At 36.8% G+C, this 23,720-nt stretch overlaps 1 protein-coding gene across 3 annotated transcripts in view; it reads left to right on the top strand.

Annotated features, from left to right (window-relative positions):
• Positions 1–21,882, top strand: part of GPR180 (G protein-coupled receptor 180) — a 30,476-nt gene extending 8,594 nt beyond the window's left edge. For 2 of the 3 annotated variants that reach the window (XM_036300113.1, XM_036300112.1), the window contains 7 exons: positions 3,419–3,619; positions 10,080–10,260; positions 10,403–10,452; positions 13,689–13,846; positions 17,370–17,561; positions 19,446–19,523; positions 20,559–21,882. In XM_036300113.1, coding sequence (XP_036156006.1) covers positions 3,419–3,619; positions 10,080–10,260; positions 10,403–10,452; positions 13,689–13,846; positions 17,370–17,561; positions 19,446–19,523; positions 20,559–20,717 — 1,019 coding nt within the window. In that variant the 3' untranslated portion in view covers positions 20,718–21,882. The remainder of the gene's footprint in view (positions 1–3,418; positions 3,620–10,079; positions 10,261–10,402; positions 10,453–13,688; positions 13,847–17,369; positions 17,562–19,445; positions 19,524–20,558) is intronic. The other variant, XM_036300115.1, reaches the window with a different exon arrangement.
• Positions 21,883–23,720: the final 1,838 nt, after the last annotated feature.

Raw genomic sequence — 23,720 nt, 5'->3', positions numbered from 1 at the left:
TTTTTTATTAGGAATATTTTCAATCATACAGAAAAGTTTAAAGTGAGTACAACCACCACTTGTACATCCTTTGCTTAGATTCAGTAATTGTTAATACTTTGTTACATTTGCTTTGTGTTTGTATGTGTGTGATTTTTGTTTGTAATCAAGCCACATGAAAATAAGCTGTGGGTGTCATGAGCAGTTCAACCCACCATAGTTCAGCCTACATTGTATAAGAGTAAGGACATTCTTCTTAACCGCAATACTGTACTACAGCTAAGATTTCTTAAAGTGAATTATTCCATACTGTCCTCTAAAATATTTTTCAAATACAAATTTCAACAGTTATCTCGAGACATGCCTTTTATTTATTAAAAAGTTTTTTCCTTCAGTTGAGAAATAGTTTGAGACTAGTTGGCATGCTGTGCAGGAAGTCTAGAGTTGGGGGAATCAGGCCTATGATAATTCTAAATTTTAAGAATACTTGACTTCATACAGAATGAGACTCTTTACATAGGATTTTCATATATTATCTCATTTGCTCCCCTCTGGGCTAGCTACGGCAGGTATCTTAACTGTACTACCGAAAAACAAATTTAGAGAGGTTAAGTAATTTATTTGCTGAGTCATATGTTGTTAAGTAGTAGGGCTAAGACTTGCTCTTTTAACTCTTCTACTCTTCTTATTATATACTAGAGGCCCGGTGCACAAAAATTTGCACTCGGGAGTAGGGGGTCCCTCAGCCCAGCCTGTGCCCTCTCGCAGTCTGGGCCCCTTTGGGGGTGACCACTTGCTGGCTTAGGCCTGCTCCCTGGGGGATTGGGCCTAAGATGGCAATCAGACATCCCTCTGGCATCCCGGCAGCCCTCGGGGGATGTCCACTTGCCAGCGGGGAGCAGACCTAAGCTGCAGTCAGACATCCTTAGTGCTGCTGAGGAGTCAGGAGAGGCTCCCACCACCACCGCTGTACTGGCAGCCATCAGCCTGGCTTGTGACTGAGCAGAGATTCCCCCCTATGAGAGCGCACTGACCACCAGAGGGCAGCTCCTGCATTGAGCATCTGCCCCCTGGTGGTCAGTGTGTGTCATAGTAACCAGTCATTCCCAGTCTTTCTGCTGTTAGGGTCAGTTTGCATATTACCCTTTTACTATATAGGATAGAGGTCTGGTGCATGGGTGGGGGCCGGCTGGTTTGCCCTGAAGGGTGTCCCGGATCAGGGTGGGGGTCCCGCTTGGGTGCCTGGCCAGCCTGGGTGAGGGGCTGATGGCTGTGTGCAGCTGGTCACACCCCCTTCAGGGTGGGGGTCCCCACTGGGGTGCCTGGTCAGCCTGGATGACGGGCTGATGGCTGTTTGCAGCTGGTCACACCCCCTTCAGGGTGGGGGTCCCCACTGGGGTGCCTGGCCAGTCTGGGTGATGAGCTGAGGGCTGTTTTCAGGCTGGCGGGTGACTGAAGCTCCCAGCCTCTTTTTTTTTATTCTGGGATTTATTTACCTTCTATAGCTGTCACTGGAGCTGAGAGCTGGCTCCAGCTCTGAGGCCGTTGCCTGGTGAAAGCAGGTATCTGGGTTTGTTTAACTTCTATAATTGAAACTCTGTTACCATCACTGGCGCTCTAAGCTCTGAGCCCGCTGCCGGCTGAAAGCAGGTACCTGGGGTTTGCTTAGCTTCTATAATTGCAACATTGTTGCATCTGGAGCTCAGAGCTGGGCTGCGGCAGGCGGGGAACCTTGGCTTCCTCCATCACTGGAACAAGCAAGCCTCATGTTCGCTTCAGCTGCGTGGCTGCCGGTCGCCATCTTGGCTGGTAGTTAATTTGCATATCTTGCTGATTAGCCAATGGGAAGGGTAGCGAAGTTACGGTTAATTACCATGTCTCTCTATTATTAGATAGGATAGTGTGTGAGACACTACTCTCCTTTAACTTTGTGATAGTGTTAGTAAGTGCGTCTTAGGTCAGCATCATAGATTTGAATTGAGGGATCTTAAACATCATTTAGTGTTTCTCAAAGAGGGTACTATTGGCATTTTGGGAGGAACAGGTCTTTTTTGTCAGACTTTGGATTGCATGAGGCTTAGCATGGCCCCCTTCAAGTATCTTCTCAACTATTGTGACAATAAAACTGTCCCTACACATTTTCAGATTCCCCAGAAGGGAAAAGGATTACCCTGTATTGAGAACCACTTGTTAGTGTAACCATCCTGTTTTAAAGAAAGGAAAAAGAGAATAAATCTTTATTCAGCAACAATCATGTGACAGATACCATGCCAAGTGACATATAATTTGGTCCTTACATCAGCTCTTTGCTCTAAGTATTACCTTCGTTTTACAGCTGAAGTAAGTGAGTCATTGCTATGTTATTTGCCCAAGGTCACATGGAAGGTAAGTATTGGAGCCAGGATCAAGTACAGCTTTGTGTGATGCCAACATTCATGAGTCCCCTCTCTCCTGCCACTATATAGACCTGACCAGTGTAATAACTCAGAATCACTGCTAGTGACTTATAAGTTCTTTTTCTTTTTTTTCTTTTTTTTTTTTGCTTTTAGTGCCTTTTTTAAGAATTGACAATTAGAAAAAGATTTTGGAAAATCTTTTGAAGGTATTTGTCAGTCATAGTTATTAGATATGATTTTCTAAGTTGAATGTTCCCTTTGAAATTTAACTCAAAATGTCATTGTGGTGGTTATACAGCATTTTGAATGTATTTAATGCCACAGAATTGAACACTTAAAAATCGTTCAAATGGTAATTTGTTTTTTGTATATTTTACCACAATGCAATATACAGATCATGTATCATAGAAACCTATGTAATCTTATTAACCAATGTTAAGATTATGTGCACTTGAAACCCATGTAATCTTATTAACCAATGTCACCCCAATAAATTTAATTAAAAAATGTTAATGTCACTAACCTACTTGAAAAATTTGAAACATTTAAAATGAAAAATCAGAGTTTCAGCAAAACCATTCTACTCATTTGTGGTGTTTCATAGTACTATCATAGTGATTCCTTTGGTTAAGATACATTATTTTTCTCTGCTTCATGATATACAGACCATATGCCAATACTACAACAACGTTTGAATTTCTAAGGCTATAAGAATTAAACGAAGTGTGGCTCAGTGGTTGAGCTTCAACCTATGAACTGGGAGATTGTGGTTCAATTCAAGGTCAGGGCACATGCCCAGGTTGGGGGCTTGATCCCCAGTAGGAGGCATGCAGGAGGCAGCCGGTCAATGATTCTATCTCATCGATGTTTCTATCTCTTTCTCCTCCCTTCCTCTTTGACATCAAATCAATAAAAATACAAAACAAAAAAACTTAAAAAAAAAAAAAGAATTAAGAGAATTCTAACTTCAAACTGATTGTATGACTAAAACAAATACATGTGAGAGTTTTGCTTTGAAAGTGCTATCTTCTTTCTCTTTAAAGTGACCATGAATCAGACTGAACATAATCTGACAGTATCCCAGATTCCATATCCACAAACATGGCACGTATTTTATGCAGACAAGTATACGTGCACAGATGACAATGAGAATTCTCAGGTGGAAGATATACCATTTGAAATGATGTTACTAAATCCAGATGCTGAAGGGAATCCACTTGATCATTTTAGTGCTGGAGAATCTGGTAAGAATATACATTTAAATATACTAAATACAGAAAAAGATCTACCAGTATGCGCAAATTTTTTTATGTTTTTAGATATTAAAAATTAAAAACTTATGTGTCTAATAGTAGAGAAATGATTAAATTAATCTCCTTATAGCATTTTAATAGCTATGCTATTAAGTTAAAAAGGCAAAACACTAAATTTTATACTGTATGATTTGAAGTATGTTAGGAAATGCAGAAAAGAAGTGCAGAATATTAACAGATTATTACCATGTTAAGTGGTAGAAATTTACAATTTCATTTTATCCTATATATTCTAAATCTTTAAAAAATAATAACCTAGCATTATTTTTATAAACAGAAAAATATTAATAAGTTAAGTAACTGAAATTGGAAACTCCATGAGAGATTAGAACTATGCTACTTTTTTTTTTTTTTTATTGCTTAAAGTATTACAAAGGGTATTACATATGTGTCCATTTTATCCCCCCGCCCTAGACAGTCCCCTAGCCTCCCCTATCCCCCAATGTCTTATGTCCACTGGTTATGCTTATATGCATGCATACAAGTCCTTTAGTTGATCTCTTACCCCCCTACCTCCTGCCCCCCAACCCTCCCCGGCCTTCCTGCTGCAGTTTGACAATCTGTTTGAGGCAGCTCTGCCTCTATCTATTATTAGAACTATGCTACTTTGTATGACTATCCTTTTAATAGGTTGAGCAGATTTAAGGATTGTATTTATTGGAGCTTTCAACTATTTTAAGAATGATCAAAGTTTATAATGCTTTCCAAAATTAGGTGTACTCCCATTAAATTTTTCATCAAAATTTTAGGTTGATTATATGGTACTACTGAAATGAGATACTTAGCCCAAACAGAAATGAATGATTTCTTGTGATTCATGATAGACATGCCAGAAAGTATCCTAATAGATTTGTAAATTAACATGTCAGAATGAAAACTAAGACCTATAGGCCATCTGTCAAAGAAAATAAGATTCATGAGTTCATTAGCCATTTGGAAGAGCCAGTCTGCTTAGAGAAAAATTTAATCCCATTGCATCTCATTGGCCATCAAGGTGGATGGGTGGAGGTAGAACAGGAGCTGAGGCTACATTATACAAAACTGATTGTTTAGTTCAAAATATAAATTGCCACAGAAAAGCAACTCAAGGAGCATGTGTTAAGGACAACAGGTTACAAGTAAATGTATGAAGAGATCAACTTTTTTTAAAATATCTTTTGGTCTGAAAAATATGTATCTATATAGTGACAAAATGAAATGCTAAATGTTTTGAAATAGTAAGTTCTGAAAGTTTTTTATGTAAAGGAAATTTCATAAGGATAAGCTACTCAAGTTGTTTTGAATGCAAATTAACCTAAAGATTATTTTTACTTAATGGTAGTTTGGTTCATTGTATCGTGTTATTGGAAGTTAAGTCAGTCCTAATGGTAGTTTGGATCATTGTGTTGCCAGTAGAAATAAGAAAAGCCTTTGTAGGGATCCACCCATGGGAGATTGAAGTGGTGTTGTAAGATTTATTGGGATTGCCCTGACTGGTTTGGCTCAGTGGATAAAGCGTCGGCCTGTGGACTGAAAGGTCCCAGGTTCGATTCCGGTCAAGGGCATGTACCTTGGTTGCGGGCACAACACCAGGAGGGGGTGTGCAGGAGGCAGCTGATCGGTGTTTCTCTCTCATCAATGTTTCTAACTCTATCCCTCTCCCTTCCTCTCTGTAAAAAATCAATAAAATATATTTAAAAAAATTTATTGGGGTTGAAATGGAAAGCATTCCCCAGGTTCCTGGGGTGTCATCTCCATCCGACCCACTGTGGAAAATGACCAGCCTTGTCTCCATCAGGCCCAGAACAAAGGCCAGTATCCAAAAATTTTGCCATGCTGCACCTTACTCCAGTTTAGCTTCTGACCTTATCCAGCTAGCTTTGTCTGTTCCTGCCTGCACTTGGGCTGCTGCTGTGGCAGGCTGATGCTTGGAGTTCCACAGCTTCTGGCTGCTGGCTGCTAGGGCCGCATGACTGCTATGGAGAGAGAACATGCGAGAGAAACCATGGGGCAAGAGTGAGAGAGAGAGAGAGAGAGAGAGAGAGAGAGAGAGAGAGAGAGAGAATTTGTTAGATGTTAGACTGAAAGTGGAGGAATGGAGGAACCTCTCTCCCTGTGCCATCTTGGCTTCTACTGTACATGTGCCCAGTAGAGGAATTTCTTCTTCTATTTTATCTCTCCCTCAGTAATCTGACTAAAAGATCCTTCCTGCCTGTTAGGTCCTGAGGATAGAGGAAGCAAGGTCTCCTGGAGAGTGTGTGAAGCTGTAACTCCCTGATGAAGCAGGTTTATTGTCTGATTCAGCTCTCTAGTTTTTTAGACTTGATGTCTGATTCCCTTTGCTTCCTTCCTTTATTAATATCTAGCTACCTACACTAACAATTGTAGATTACTATTAGAAGTTAAGTCAGTGCTACCATTTCTCTTATCTTTCTGAAAGATGTTGGCATTTATTTTTCACTAGAGGCCCGGTGCACAAATTCGTGCACCAGTGGGGTCCCTCAGCCTAGCCTGTGGGATCAGGCCGAAACCAACTCTCCAACATCCCCCAAGGGGTCCTGGATTTCAAGACGGCACAGGCCAGGCCAAGGGTCCCCATCAGGGCTGGGGAGGGACGCGGGAGGTTGGCCAGCCGGGGAGGGACCATGGGAGTACTCTAGGTTGTGACTGGCAGTCGGACATCCCCGATCCCCTGAGGGGTCCCGGACTGGAGAGGGTGCAGGCCAGGCTGAGGGACACCCCCCCACCATGCACAAATTTTGTGCACCGGGCCTCTAGTCTATATATATAAAAGCCCAGTGACTGGAACGGCAGAACGACCGGTGGCTACAACACGCACTGCGGCAGCCAACCAGCCTGATCCAGGGCCAGATCGGCCCACCCCCAGCCGGCCCAGCCAGCCAACTTCCCGTAGCCCCTTTCCCCGGCTGGCCCGGCCCGATGGGCCCCCATCAGGCAGGTCAGCCGGACCCCACCCTTGCACGAATTCATGCACCGGGCCTCTAGTTAAGATATATCTTGAGACACTTGAGGGCAGGATGGATCCTGTGTCTCTGAGAGAGCAAGCATCATGGGTAGGCTAGAGTGTCCCAGGTGCTGCCTGTGACCCAGTGACTCTCTTCCCTTCTCTTACCCTCTTGTCTCCCATCTCCTATCATTTTAGTTGGAGCTGAAGTTTTTGTGTTGTTCTTTTTAATATGTTTTTATTGATTCCAGAGAGGCTGGGAGAGGAGGAGAGGGGGAGAGGGAGAGGGATAGAGAGAAACATCAATGATGGGAAAGAATCATTGATTGACTCTCTCCTACATGCCCCCTATTGGGAATCGAGCCTGCCACCTGGGCATGTGCCCTGACTGGGAATCAAACTGTGACTTCCTGGTTCATGGGTTGATGTTCAACACTGCGCTACACCAGCTGGGCTGGAGCTGAAGTTTTTAAAGCTGTCCTGTTAAGTTTTCTTACTACTGAATGTTGCCAATGCTTCTTCCTATTAAGCTTACCTTAAAGCAGCGGTTCTCAGCCTGTGGGTCACGACCCCTTTGGTGGTCGAACGACCCTTTCACAAGGGTCACCCGACCATCCTGCATATCAGATATTTACATTATGATTCATAACAGTAGCAACATTACAGTTATGAAGTAGCAACGAAAATAATTTTATGGTTGGGTCACAACATGAGGAACTGTATTTAAAGGGCCAGAAGGTTGAGAACCACTGCCTTAAAGTCTATACATTTCCTAATAATATAAGAGTTTGTCACTTGTTGCATGCTCATTTAAGAGCATTTTTCTTCTTTTGTGTGTAGGTAAAATTTAATACCTAGTACCCATCTGTTTTAAAATTAGATTTTAATTTCAAAGTGAACATAGATTGCTTTCTTGTGAAGGATGGTGGCAGAACAAAAGTAAAATTGATAGCTGAAGAGAAAAAAAGATTTTTTTTCTGAAGGGGATTTATTTAAAAGAACACTGAGGGCAGAATTCATGTTTTATCTTTTTTTTTTTTTTTAAATATATTTTATTGATTTTTTACAGAGAGGAAGGGAGAGAGGTAGAGAGTTAGAAACATCGATGGGAGAGAAACATTGATCAGCCTCCTCCTGCACATCTCCCACTGGGGATGTGCCCGCAACCCAGGTACATGCCCTTGACCGGAATCGAACCTGGGACCCCTCAGTCCACAGGCCGATGCTCTATCCACTGAGCCAAACCGGTTTCAGCCATGTTTTATCTTTAAAGTGTTTTGTGGACAGGGTCATGGTAAAAATAATTTATGCAAAATTCAATGAACTAAGTGTAGGACAAATGACCTAGTTCAAGGTATTTAATATATTACCTCAATGAAATAATTTGTTGATTATAATGTTAGCTTTTTCAAAAGATACACTTAATCTTGAATAATCCTAAAACACTTTTTTGCTGGTGACATGTCTTATTTTCAAAATTTCCTCCTTCTATATTATTCTGATTACTCAGTAAATAGTCTGAGGATTTTCTTTTCATGCTAGCTTTGTAACCTAATGAAGTCTAAATAAAACTTTACCTTGTAATGGATATTCTGTACAGAATTATAAATAAGTAAAACTTTAAATAGAATGCCATGTTTAATTCTTTATACTAAGAATGAAAGATAAAAACTAGGATTTAAAACACAAGCTAGCAAAAAGAATTTTACTGAGTTATAATATAATCAGCATATTTTCCATGTTGTTCCATAACTATTACAATCCCAGGTTTATTGTCCCTTTATTTCTAAAGCTGAATACTTTTTCTATGTAGGGAATTTTATCAAATATGCCTTTTCTGTTATTTGATTTTCTCTTCCTGAAGACTAAATGTAAACAGGCCTTTTCACCTGGACTAGAGTGGACTATCGCCATTTGTATACATAGAGCAGGAGAGACACCCAGTGGCTGAAATACTTCTTATCTCTCTTTTTTCTCCTAACCCTGCCAAAAACATGATTGAGATTGAACTGTTTATTGACTATTTTTCCTATTAGTATCTGGATTGCTTTTCTAAAATTATTTTCCATATAATGGAAATATTCCCTTTTCTGCCTTTTGACTGGAGTTTCCCACAAATGAGAATTGGAGTAGATTCAGTATTCACAATTGGAACGGAAGTGATTGCAATTTAGACTGTTCATCCACAGGTTCAATAGAGAGAGCTCTATCCATATCCACTGTCACTAGTGTTATTTACATAGGATATAAAAGCCCTAATATTGAAGACTAACTTTAGATGTAACCAAGTAAATGTAATTCATTAAACTCAAAGCTAGCCTTCTGGTTTATTATAAAAATTTTCTGAAATTTCTGAAAAATTAAGACAGTCAAAATATTCCAGGTAATGCAAGAAAGGGGTGGGAGGGATTTATCATGAAGATGCAGGAAGTCTGAACTGAAAAGCTGCTAGTAGGAGGGAGCGAGAGGCCGCTTAATGACTGGCACCATTTTTAATATGAAATCTGCACATTTACTTTGTTTTTACCAGCCAGCTCCCTTTGATCATTCAACATTTCAATGTACTCAAAATTTTTATTTTATCATGGTCTGGGTTGACTCCTTTAGCCTATCCCAATATCAGCCCTTTTTAGCTTCAATTTCTGTTGCCTAATCCTTTCCATGTTTTATGGTTTGAGAATATGATTAGCCTAATTTATTTTTGAGAACCAAGTTATGCTGTTTTTTGGCCAATGGCTAGTCTTTGGACTGGTGGCCATTTCGTCAGGTGTTATAGTTTAAGTTAACTGTGAAGGACAGGTATTTTGAAGCTTTGTCCAAATGGAAATTTAAGGTAATACATTCCAGAGCTGTGGCTCTCGCACTTAGCTGCAATCAGAATCACCTGAAGGGTTTATTAAAACACAGATTGCTGGGCCCTGCACCCAGAGTTTTTGATTCAGTAGATCTGGAATGAGGCTCAGGAATTTTCATTTCTAACAAGTTCCCTAGTGATGCTGCTGATACCGGCTCTTGGATCCCACTTTGAGACCTGTTGTCAGGGTATATTTTACTATTGTTTATTAACTAAATCTGTTTCTAAGTATCTTACAAAAGAAATCCACTTTGAGGTTAAAAAGTATATCTAGCAATGCTGAAATCATTGTTTTAATTTACTATTTTTGAACAAAACTTTGATCTTATGGGTAGTCTTTGGGCTTATGCCTTGACCACTACGCTTTTTAATAGATTAACTAGTTTAATCTGTCTTGCTATAGTTAGAACTGTCCAAAAGTATAAAATTTTTAAATATCAATTATCTCTTTTTTTTCCCCCTCTTACAAAAGTGAATGCTATGATTTCAGTTAAAAAACAAATTCTAGAAATGTATTGATAGGAAATTTGAAAGCAACCCAATACAATAACTGGCTTGTTTTACTGAAGCAAACTCCTTTCTTCTCTTCACAGGGTTACATGAGTTCTTTTTCCTCCTAGTCCTAGTATACTTTGTGATTGCTTGCATTTATGCTCAATCATTGTGGCAGGCTATTAATAAAGGAGGACCCATGCACATGATTTTAAAGGTTCTGACAACTGCATTGCTGTTACAAGCTGGTTCAGCTTTAGCTAATTACATTCATTTCTCCAGGTAACTTACAACCACTAAAACTGTGTTCATCATTACGTCTAATTAATCCTAATTAGTCCACCAAAATTATGCTTGATTTGATTATAAACATTTTTTTTCACACTTGTAATTTATACTGATACTCTCCTCTTCAATTCCTCAGTTACTCCAAAGATGGAATAGGGTTACCTTTTATGGGAAGTTTGGCAGAAGGTGAGTATCTTTTTGAGCCTTTTATTTATTTTTTAAAGTAAACTTGCTACCTACTTCTTGTTTGTTTTTCTTTTTTGTAAATGATTTCTGTCCTAATACAATTTTTCTATTCAAGGTTGGTTTGAATTTAACATGACTGAACACAGGGCTGCAGTTTTAGTTCCCATAAACCCTATTTAGTTTCTTCTTAATAATAGGCAGTGTGTGTAGTTGTTCATTGGTTTTAGAACATATTCATATGTGTTCTCCCAGTTTATCCTCAATAAAACCTCAGGAAGGTATAGGTTTGCTTATTCCTGTTTTGCAGATAAAGAATCAGGGCTCAGTGGCATGAAGCATATTTCCAAATGTCAGTCAGCTGTTGAGTGGCAGAGCCAAGACTCAGACGCAAGTTTTCTGACCCAGAACTGAAGTTTTCCTATTTTAACCTTTTTTTTTAACTTTTTTTCCTCTTTTCTGACCCACAGCCATAGAGTATAACTGAGCTGACCTTGCAGCTTTGCCTTTGATGGGCTTCTATGTGTTTTGCCTCTTTAGGCCTCAATTTCCTCATCTAAAATGCATAAGCTAAATTATTTAAGCTCTGTCCAGCTTTAAAATATTCTGTTTCTAGTAAACATTCAGAGTCATCTAAGAGAAAAGAGTGTGAGAAACTTTGGGGGTAAAAAGGGCTCTAGATGATGTTAAAAAAGGAGAAGCAACTCTTATTCGTGCCCAAGAGAGGAGCAGTACACATTCTCTTCACAAGGAAAATGAAAGGTTCTAGAAGATTTTTAGAATCTTAAAATAGACAGCAAGTGTCTACACTGTGTATCTTCACTGTGGGTTAAAAAGCAAGTCTTTTTTTAAAAAAATACTTTTATTGATTCAGAGGGGAAGGTAGAGGGAGAGAGAAATAGAATCATCAATGATGAGAGAGAATCATTGATCAGCTGCCTCCTGCAGGCCCCACACTGGGGATCGAGCCCACAACCCAGTCATATGCCCTGACTGAGAATTGAACCTTGACCTCCTGGTTCATAAATTGACACTTAGCCCTAGCCAATTTGGCTCAGTGGATAGAGCATTGGTCTGCGGACTGAAGGGTCCCGAGTTCAATTACTGCCAAGGGCACATGCCCAGGTTGAGGGCTTGATCCCCAGTTGGGGGCATGCAGGAAGCAGCCAATCAATGATTCTCTCTCATCATTGATGTTTCTATCTCTCTCCCTCTCCCTCTCTGAAATCAATGAAAATATATTAAAAAAATAAATAAATAAATCGATGCTTAACCGCTGAGCCATGTTGGCTGGGCAAAGCAAAAGTCTTTTTTTTTTTTAAATAAAACTGCAGTAAATCAATATTATTCATTTTGGTAGTTTTGACAACAGGTTTGGTTAGTTAAATGGTTAAAATTTTAAGAATTTTAAGATTTTTAATCAAATCCCACAGAATGAAATCTGTGTATTTTACCTACAGTTAATTATTTTTTAACAACAAATAAACATTTTTACCTATCCTCAAAGTTACAGTATTATATCAATACTAGAGGCCCGATGCATGAAATTCGTGCAAGAGTAGGCCTTCCTTCCCCTGACTGCCGGCACCAGTTTTCCTCTGGCACTCGGGACCAGGGGTACCCTCACAACCCTGGCTTCGTCTGGAAGGTCATCTGGAAAGACATCCGGTCTAATTAGCATATTACGCTTTTATTATTATAGATGTGAATATCACTTCTCGGCCTTTTGGCTAAGATCAAGTGTATAGATGTGTATAACGTAGTATGTAAAGAAATGAACCAGAAAAGTCAGGTGTTTTTTTCCCCCCAGGTATTTGTTTTTGCAGATTAGCAACTTATGTAGGAATGTTTCTTTGGCTATGACTTCTTTAAGTAACTGAATATGTACTTGTGAAATGCTTAATAAAAATAATTAGCATTATAGTAATTTAAAATTTATGAAAGAAAACTGATCTGAAAGGCTATATTTTATCTCACTCAAATGTAGTGACAGTTTATTATCAGAATTCATTATTACAAATATATAAGCATAAATGTAGAGTATCCAGTTTTAATTTGAATGGCAGAGCAGGGGGAAATGTGTCAAAATATATATGAAAAATATATATAATAGGTTTTTGGCAGGTTTTTGGCTTGTAACTTTTAAATATAAGTATTAGACTATAACTAGTTTTATCTGTTTCTCCAAGAATTTCTTTATATAAAAGAAGTTAAAAGTTGTAGACCTCAAAGTTACGGATGGCAATTTGAAAAAAGTTTTCTTTTGTTAAATTGTGATCACATGTTCATTCTAAAATCCAGATTAAAGTACACTATGAAAAGTGATAATCTCTTTGAAATCAGTAAATACTCTCTTCTAAAATTAATAGGCCTTGAATTATTTATAGGTAATTTTTTTCTTGTGGCGCTGAACAGGGTGCATGCAGGTGATTTTGTTGCATCCTCTTTGAAGTAGCAGGCTTTCCCTGCACTGTACGTGATGGCCACCTGGTGGCACATGACACTAATGCGTGGAGTATTTTATTTGTCTCAGGACTCTGACACTGAAGCCAACATAATTACATGTTACTGCAGCTATGTGTTTTATTGTCATGCTATTTCTTATGAATAGTTTTAGAAAATACTCTTCAAATTATAGTTCAGCCTTCAAAAAAAATTAGCAACTGAAAAATGAAGGCACCAGTATTCTTTACATGGCAGAAATTATATTTAAAATTTGTTTCTTTTAATAAGCAGTCAGCTATAAACAGGATTATGTACTTAAAGAAGCTAAGAAGCTAAGAAAAATGGGAAACAGAGATTTAAAGTTTTTTTTAATATATTTTTATTGATTTCAGAGAGGAAGGGAGAGGGAAAGAGAGATAGAAACATCAGTGATGAGAGAGAATCATTGATTTGCTGCCTCCTGAACGCCTCCAACTGGGGATTGAACCCACAACCCAGGCATGTGCCCTTGACCAGAATCATAAATGTGTTATTGGCATGCATGTCCATGTACTAAAACAGGAGCATTGACCTTGCTTTAACTATTCTCATAAATATTTACAAATTTAATGGCAAAATTTTACTTTTTTAAGAATTGTTACATATGAATATATCTTATTATTGAATTTCATCAGTTCTCTTTGAAAATGCCCATCTTTTTGTAGTTTAAAAGTTAATTCTATTCTCAACTCAAGAGGGACCACATTCTTTGTATTATGAAAACTTGGTTATCTTTGGTTTTCATTTCCCATTAGTTTTTGACATCACTTCCCAAATTCACATGTTATTCCTACTTCTGAGTCTATGCATGGGCTGGACAATAGTCAGAATGAAGAAGTCTCAGAGCAGACCTCTGCAGTGGGATTCCACTCCCGCGTCCACTGGCATTGCTGTGTTCATTGTCATAACACAGGTGAGTATTGGCACTCAGTGTTTCTGCTTTTCAATATTCAGAAATGCAAATCTAGATATATCTCATATCAGAATTGAAACTTGGGACCCATAAGTAATTTGTCTCCTTTTATTTTTTATTTTTAAAATATATTTTATTGATTTTTTACAGAGAGGAAGAGAGAGGGAGAGGAATACAGAGTTAGAAACATCGATGAGAGAGAAACATCGATTCAGCTGCCTCTTGCACACACACCCCCTATTGGGGATGTGCCCACAACCCAGGTACATGCCCTTTACCAGAATCGAACCTGGGACCCTTCAGTCCGCAGGCTGACACTCTTTCCGCTGAGCCAAACCAATTAGGGCATTTGTGTCCTTTTAAAGTGTGAATTTAAAGAGTCATAGATCAAATAACCTATTAATCTTAGTACTGAATTTAATTGTAATTTACCTGAATTTGTGCTTCCTATCCCTTATTCAAGTACAATATATTTAATACTAGGTTACATTCTTATTTCCTACTTAATAGTTTTCTTTTCATATTTTCTAGCACATAGTAAGTACTCAACATTGAAGGAGTGAATCAGTGAATTTGAGATTCATTCACTGGCAAGGATCTGTAGGTTCAGTTTTTCTACTTTATGCATGACATAATTTATTTATTTATTTATTTATTTATTTATTTTTTAAATATATTTTATTGAGTTTTTACAGAGAGGAAAGGAGAGAGATAGAGAGTTAGAAACATCGATGAGAGAGAAACATCGACCAGCTGCCTCCTGCACACTCCCCACTGGGGATGTGCCCGCAACCAAGGTACATGCCCTTGACCGGAATCGAACCTGGGACCTTTCAGTCCGCAGGCCGACGCTCTATCCACTGAGCCAAACCGGTTTCGGCTATGCATGACATAATTTAAGTGAATATCTGAGATCAATGAAAAAGCAAAATGTAGTATAAAAAAAAGAATGGAATCTTGTTTTTAAAAACAATTACAAAAACAAATTTCAGGTTCTAGAAAGGTCCTCTGTGCCTTTTTTCTCTCTACAGCGATAGTACAGAGGTTATTCTACAGTCTCCATATGCCTGCGTGCAATGGCTTTATAAAAGTTAAGAAGAAAGGTACAAACATAAAAATTTGTACTGAGTTTGTAACCATCATTGGCTATAGATAAAAATGAAATATACCCTGGATTCTGTCAATGACATTATAATCTAAATTTTAATGTATTGAATAGTTGCAAAATTCATTAAGGAATGATAAGGTCTGTGCTTCATTCTTCCCTGTACTTCTAGTATTTAGTAAGTACAGTAGGTTCAGAATGAAGTAGGTGTCTTGAATTTACATGATTGAATTTAGAAAGAGACTATATCACAGATATGGTATTTAGAAAGAGATAATGCCAGGAAGGGAAGGTTAATGAGAAAGAAGGTGGGGGTGGGTGGGTGGGAAGAGATTAGCCAAAGAACTTGTATGCATATATGCATAATCCATGAACACAGACAATAGTGTGGTGCAGGGCGGGGGGAGGGAGGGGGACTAGAAGGGGTCCAATGGGGGAAAAACGGAGACATATGTAACACTTTCAACAATAAAGATGAAAAACTGAATTAGAAATAAGTAAAACAAGGACAAGACTCTACCAACTTAATGTGTTTGACTCAGGATTTGTGGAATGTAGTGTTAATATCAGGTTAAATTCTCATGTCTCAATAACTTTTAAAAATTTACATTTTTATGTCATTGTAATTTAATTTGATTATCCTGGACAAATACAAATTAAGAATTGAGATTATGACACTACCCTAGACTGTATGTGAGCATTTGTGAATACATTAGACCTAACCCTGGTACTCAACAACTCAGACAAGGGGAATGATGCAACCAGAGACTATATGAATACTTATGTATATTCCATAGGTCATGTATTCACATACATATATGAAAATATGGGAGTTCGAATTGTAAAAATGTGAGTCATGGGAATTGGTAGGGTTTTTTTCTGCTTTATTGCAGTATAATTGACAACTAGAAATTATATATATTTAAGATGTACATGTGATGTTTTGGTATACATATACATTGTGAGATGATTATAAACATATGCATTACCTCACATACATAGCAGGAAATGGTAATTCTATAATAGCGCTTTTTTGTTGTAAAAGTTAAGTTTGAAATGGAGAATGGGAGGATAAGGGGTGAGTGGTTTGTAATATATGGTGACAGACGATTTGACTTTGGGTGGTTGGCACACAGTGCAGTATACAGATCTTGTAACAGAAATCCACACCTGAAACCTGTTTGATCCTATTAACCAATGTCCCCCAATATATTTAATGGGGGAAAAAAAGAAATGTGAATTAAGAAATCAGATGGGTGTAATTGGGTAAGTAGAGGAGTAACATTTTCAATAATACAGAGCAAATATTTAGTCCAAGAAGGAAATTCATGTGTGCCAGATAACAAAGGAGATCACCTATCAAGAATGATAGCAAGATTTGAGAATGAGAAAAAGAAGTGGTTGCTGGTTAATAAGGTCTAAGAATTAGAATTAATACTTGAGGTTTTTTTAAAATATATTTTATTGATTTTTAACAGAGAGGAAGGGAGAGGGATAGAGAGTTAGAAACATCGATCAGCTGCCTCCTGCACACCTCCTACTGGGGATGTGCCCGCAGCCAAGGTACATGCCCTTGACCGGAATCGAACCTGGGACCCTTCAGTCCGCAGGCCTATGCTCTATCCACTGAGCCAAACCAGTTAGGGCAATACTTGAATTTTGATATGAATTCTTTGGAAGCCACAGAAGACACAATTCTGAGATCTGGGTTGGAAGTGAAGGAAGCACAGAGGCTTACTGATTATTATAGTAATTTATTTAAGTGACTGCTGTTTGGTAAAGAAGGAAGGAATATGAACAGATTTCTACTGACTAGCAATGAACAGAACAGCTTGATGAGGAACTTCCTGAGCTTTTTACTTTTACAGTAACAAGTAAGGATAAGTAACTGTGCTCTTGGTGTTTATAATGAATATTAAAAATATATTCTCCTTTACCCAGGAAGGTTACCATGGAAAAAGAATAAAATCTGAATCAGCAATTCTAACCTATTTCTGGATTACAAAAAATACTGAGATATTTGGAAGTTATCCTGAGATAGTAGGCTTGAATGCAGGACAGTTTGATTTCGAATACAGTGTTGAAGAAAAAGATGGATTTGTAACAAAGTTTATATTTATTCTCTTAATCATTTCAACTTCTTTTTATTCTTATAGGTATCTTACTGGAGTCATGATAGCAATAGAATTTTTTATCTTTTGTTTGTGGTCTCATTTGGTAATCGTTTTCTCTAGCTTAGGGTATCAACAAGGAAAAGACTGCATGTGCTTTATTAACTGACAACTTTATAGTCTGATAAGTCTTAGAACCTCTTAGGAATGTTGGTATGTTTAAATGGATGTTTAAAATAGTTTAAAAGTGCTAATTGTAAGTAGATACGATTTTTTTTCCTCAAAATGTATTTTTTATTTTTTGCAGAGTATTTTGCTACTTTGGGAACAGTTTGAAGAGACCAGTCCTCACAGCTATTATTCACACCACAACTTAGCAGGGATCCTGCTAATCATTTTAAGAATTTGCCTGGCATTGTCATTAGGTTGTGGACTCTACCAGATCATCACAGTGGAGAGGAGCACCCTGAAAAGAGAGTTCTACATCACTTTCGCCAAAGTACGGGTTTGGTTAGAAAGTGGCTTCTGATTATCAGCTTTGTTCTGCTTTCTTTAGGAAGTATATAGGCAACTACATGCCAACACTTCTTAAACTTTTATTATGTGCCAGGCACTACTGTAAGCCCTTCATGTGCTTATTTAATCTTCACAACCTATGACATGTCGATAATACTATCCTCATTTTATAGAACCCATAGAACAGTGGTTTCCATGTAATTTTGGGCAGGTCAATTTTGTCTCGTTCATGATTTCTTTACCAATGGGGAATTGACATTTTTCTGTAGTATCAGAATTGTAAAAAAATTTTAAATTAGAATACAGTTTACATTTCTCAAAAAACAGTTACTAGTTGACTATTACTAGATACTGTTACTCAGAATTATGCAGGAGCTAACAGATTGTGAGGAGCTATCCATTGGCATAAGCAGATGGGTCAGGAAGCTGAGTCCATATTATGTTTTAGCCATTTCACTGCCTCCATGTGAGATGTTCACTTTATTCCCCCACTGTCCTTCATATGCTAGTGAGATCTAAAAGCAAATTTGATTTTTTTTCTATACCCATCTAATAAAGGGAAAGATGAGGAGAGAGGTTGGGCAGTGACACTGCAAGCCTTCCTCCGTAGAAGGTTATGGTTTCCTGTCAGATTGAGAGAATCCATATTCCTTCATTGTGACAACTTTAATAGCGCTCTGATGAGCTGTTCCTCAGCCCACCCTGCTCCACAGAAATCTCTGAGGAGTCAGAGGCCACGGTGGAAGAGGGGCCAGACTCCTTTACTCCTGGTGCACAGTTTAAAGCGGCTGCAGCCTAGAAACCCAAACAGGCAAGGAAAGGCCATTTTGCTTCCGAATTTTTACAGGAAAGCAGTGCTTATTGTTTGAAAGGTGGTTATATATTTAAGGTGTTTAAAAACTAATTTCTTCTTTGTCTTATGTTTAAAACAATATTGAACTCTTTCATTGAACCTAAACATTTATTTTTATATATTATAATTTAACTTTTTGAATGGGTTCAAACATTCAAAAGTACTTAAAGAGTAGCAAAACATGTTTCTTACCTGTCTTCCATCCACTCAATTATCACCTCCTCATATTATCACTGCTGTTTTAATACATCCTCCCAGAGAATTTTTAATATATAATTCTATGTTTTTCCCTTCTTTTTATATAAGAGGTAGCATAGTAAACAAGTTTTCTATATCTTTTTTTCCCTTATTTTCAATATACTAAGCATCTCAACAACTATTTATTAACTTATTATTTTATTTCAAATTTAATTTTGGAAAAGAGAATATGTTGCCAAGGTTTTGGGAAAAATAGAAAAGAGAGTTTTGAAAGGTATATTGTTAAAAAGCTTCCATTCTTACTTGCCCAGTTGCACTCTCTGTTGTACTAATACCCTCAAACAGGTGACCACCATCAGTCACTTTTTTGTGTATTCTTTCACAATTTCTTTGTGTGTGTGTGTGTGTGTGTAATCAGTGATTCCCTCTCATCATTGATGTTTCTGTCTCTCTCCTCCCTTACTCTCTGAAATCAATAGAAATATATATTTTTTAAATATGAATATACAGTCTTATTTTTTTACAGAAATATTATATATTTGTACATTGGTTTTCTCAATTACTAATTTGTTACTTAATATATTCATAGTGTATCAAAATGTCCAAATGTAGATTTATGATTTTAAATACTCTAGAAAATTTGATGAGAAACAAAGTAGCAACAGCAAATTTATTTCTACCTTTTTATTGCAAATTCTCTAAAGTCCGGTTGATATCAATCAAAACCTCTTAAATATGCCTACTGTGTTTTATCTGGTACATTCTGAAAATAAAGACATAGCTGCACTTACTTGACTTACTTTTCATTTGTTTCAGGGCTGTGTCTTGTGGTTTTTATGCCACCCAGTTCTTGCATGCATATCTTTCATGTTTAACGACTACCAAAGAGATAAGGTAAGTAGTATATATGAGAAAAATAGTTTTTGGTAATTCTTATTGGGCCTATTTATCCTTTCAGAAGCTTCTTGAGCTCTTCAAAATAAAACTTTGAAACAAAATACTGAACTGGTGAGGGTATAATTTAGAAGTTTAAAATATAAAAGACAAATTTTTAAATTTAGTTTATAAGCAAAATGATGGAAAATAGTTTTGTCATGCATATTATAACCTATTTCATAGTGCCATTAATAAATTAGAGAGTTCATAACACATCTTTGTTAAGAAAAATGTTTGCTGTGTAATAGTAAAAATCAAGATAGATTAATAAAAATCAGTCTAGTTGCTTTCACAGACTGTGGACTGGAGTGCCATGTTCAGGTGCACCACATTTTGATTGTTTTGATACCTACCTTGTTAGGTGAACAGCTCCATCATTTCAAAGTGGAGTTCTGCCAAGAGCCCTTCACAAGCAGTGCAGTATATGCTTGAACTCACAAATGTGTCTTGAGCCTAAGGTATTTACAAAGAGTAAGTAGATAGGAAGGAAGTCTACAAAAATAGAGAAGCAACTTGAGGATTTTTGAAAGGACTCGGGGCATGTTTTATTCCCATTACTAGATTAGCCGGGAGCCAGGTTTTTCTCATTACTTTCTGTAGTGCATGCACCGTAAGGAGAGAATGGCATAGCATATTACTCTTTTCTGTCTTATTTTGCTGTCTATAGAATGTTAAAGGAATTTAACCTTTGAACAATTATAGTTCTGAACATTAGTCATATTTTCCTATTGAAAATGAATTTGATAAAATGTACCCATGGAGAGATGAAGGATAGTGTGTGTACATATGCAGGGTGGGGCAACGCTGTGAGTACACAAAGCACAGGGTTTATTCTTATACTATTTATTAATAATTGTGTTATTTTCCATATGAAAATTATAAACCTACTTTTGCAATATCTTATATGTATATATAAAGTACATATAGGCTTGTGATTAATTGAATTCTCTGTTTTTGCATGCAGTAAAAGCATTCTCTTTCTGTTCTTTTCAGGTTATTACAATAGGTGTTATCCTTTGCCAGTCTGTTTCCATGGTTATTCTTTACAGACTCTTTCTGTCCCACAGTCTGTACTGGGAAGTTTCTTCACTCTCCTCAGTAACACTACCACTGACCATATCCTCTGGACACAAAAGTCGGCCTCACTTCTGATACTTGATTTTCTTTAAGGAAAAGTGAATTGATTAAACAGAGTGCAATAAGGATCCAAATACACTGACTTTTTTCCATACTTTGGTATGAAAAATTGAACATAGAGAGCAGAGCATGTTATTTACACAACTGCATTTAAGCAGCACCAAAACTGAAAAAGGAAATAAATGAAATGTTTTGAAAAATACTTAAACTTTGAAGAGTATTGTTATAAGGTGATTTATGTGATTTCCATGTGGAAATAAAGATGGAAAAGAATTATATGATATTTTGGTAAGAGATTCACCACTTATAATGCCTCGTTTTATGTCAATAGTTAACTCAGGTTTGATAGTCTTATAAAAAGTAATCAGTTAAATGATTACTTGCTTATACATATCTGAACTAAGTCCAGTTATGAAATCAGTTTAGTACACTGATTAAAAACTACTTCCTTTTAATGCTTTAAAGAAAATGCATTTCATATTGGAGTTTAAAGGAATTGAAAGTAAAATTCAGAAAATAAATATAAATTATATTCATAGTTAAATGAATAAGCTTTTGTTCATTTGTGGGTGGGGGTTTTCTCCATTTTCTTCAATCATTTTGCTCTAATTCCAGTTTTAGTTTGATTAGCAAAGAGTTTTGGACAGTTTATGAAAAATAAAATTAGATATATTACATGTGTTTTAAGGACAAAGGGTTTTAAAACCTGAGTATTTAGGTAAAGGGACAAGCAGTTTCACATGTTAAAAAAGAAAGAAGGAAAAAATACTATGTGATATGGTACTAATTTAATCCTGATATAATTCATTTCTCTTACATTGAATCCCCAATCATAATTAAGCCATATACACAGATTAAATTAACAGAAGCATTTCACATAAATGTTGGTTTCAGTCATCAACTACCTATGAATTCCTGCCCAAGGATACTTAATCAGGATTAAATTTTCTATGAATAATTGAAAAACAAAATACTCACTGGATTTGTTATAATCCATATTGGCAATGGAATCTAAGTAGTTGCCATCTTGAATCCTTAGTAATAAAGCAATATTTTTTTGTGTCTGTGATGCCCCTGTATTGAATATGATAGCTAAAAAATACTCTATCAAGTGCCTGTTTAAAGAATTGCTAAATGGTTGTTAAAACCTGCTGTTATATAAAATGAGTATTCCCATTAATGGTCACTGATTGGAAATTATTCCGTTTCTGTTTGTCACGCTGTTCAGGTCTGTTCATTTTTACCTCTGGCTTATTGTGAAAGATTATTTTAATCTACTTCCAAAGGTATTACATGTTTATGCAAGAACTGGTGCACTTGCCATAGCCAGGTGGCTCAGTTGGTTGGAGTGTCATTCAATATGGCCAAAAAGGTTTTGGGTTTGATCCCCAGTTGATGTTTCTCTCTCTCTTTCTTAAAAAAAAACACAAAAACAAAAAACAATAAACGTATCCTCTGGTGAGGATTAAAAAAAAAATGGTGCACTGATCTGGTAATTAAACTTTTTAGTTAAATAGTTAAAATAATGTAGTGCAACTTAAAAATATCCATGGCTTGCTCTAGCTGGTTTGGCTCAGTAGATAGAGCATCAGATTATGTACTGAAGGGTCCCGGGTTCAATTCCAGTCAAGGGCATGTACCTCGGTTGTAGGCTCAATCCTTGGCCCTGGTCAGGGTGCATGCAAGAGGCAACCAATTAATGTGTCTCTCTCACATCGATGTTTCTCTCTGTTTCTTCTACTCCCTTTCACTCTCTAAAAAAATCAATGGAAAAATATCCTCCCATGGGGATTAACAACAACAACAAAAAAATCCATGACTTTGTTTTTCCCTTACACCTAGTCTCATTGGAAATGAATAGTATTGTTTCATTTTAAAGGCAAAATAACATGTGTTTGTGACTGGCAAAAGGCAAAGTGGCAAAGTTCAGTCTGCTCATGAAGTCATCTCTAATAGTTCTTTCTAAATTATTTAATAATGAGATCTACAGGTTGAGACTGGAAAGTCTGGGGGATATTTTAGGTTTACATGATCTGCTGAGTGGTCATGACCATTTCTTTTACCACATCTCACTAATAACACCATTATTGTCTTGTGTTCAACTGAAGTGCAAGTTAATTAAGCTGGGAAAAAATAGTGAAGCCTTTTCGTAAAGTTTGTGAACTTACAACAATGGCAAGAGAATAATCTTTATGTTACCTTACACAAAGAACATAGACACTGTAATCAGTACTAATATATATATTACTGTGCTCATGTTTATGAAACTTCAAGGGTATTTTTACTTTATTTTTTAATTTATGGTTGAATTTGCTGATAATTTATTTTGTTATTAAGAGCTATTTTTAAAGAAAGTAAAATAATTGTTAATTAATGTATAAAAGAGTTGTTAGCCCTAACCGGTTTGGCTCAGTGGATAGAGCACCAGCCTGTGGACTGAAGGGTCCCAGGTTCGATTCCAGTTAAGGGCATGTACCTTGGTTGTGGGCACATCCCCAGTGAGGGGTGTGCAGGAGGCAGCTGATCGATGTTTCTCTCTCATCGATGTTTCTAACTCTCTATCCCTCTCCCTTCCTCTCTGTAAAAAATGAATAAAAATATATTTTTACAAAAGAGTTGTTAATAAAGTTTAGTAATTAGAGCCAAAATTTATTATTTCTTAAGTCATGGCATAGCATTCCCCTTTTTCTGAATGTTTACATGGAGATATGTCACTAAAGATTACAGAAAGATGAGTGTATAATGCAAACTATTTAAAGTTCAAAACTTTTCTATTTTCTTTCTCTGTTAATAACAATTTCTAAAAAATTATTTTTATTTTATTTTTTAAAGATGAATGGTCTGTCCAGAGCCCTTTCTTAAAAAAAAAAAAAGAAAAGAAAGAAACATTTTGGGTTTTTTTTCTTTAGAAAGGTATAAAAGATGTTTATTTGTATTGATATGTATAATAATGTTAATTCCTACTTAATTAAGTGGGCACCTCAGCACACTTCAATATTTGAACCTTGGCTTTCAGCA

Source organism: Myotis myotis, unplaced genomic scaffold (assembly GCF_014108235.1).
Source record: "Myotis myotis isolate mMyoMyo1 unplaced genomic scaffold, mMyoMyo1.p scaffold_m19_p_3, whole genome shotgun sequence".
Lineage (NCBI taxonomy): Eukaryota > Metazoa > Chordata > Mammalia > Chiroptera > Vespertilionidae > Myotis > Myotis myotis.
The sequence above is the reverse complement of the archived record's forward strand: the minus strand, read 5'-3'. Positions and strand labels throughout refer to the sequence as shown.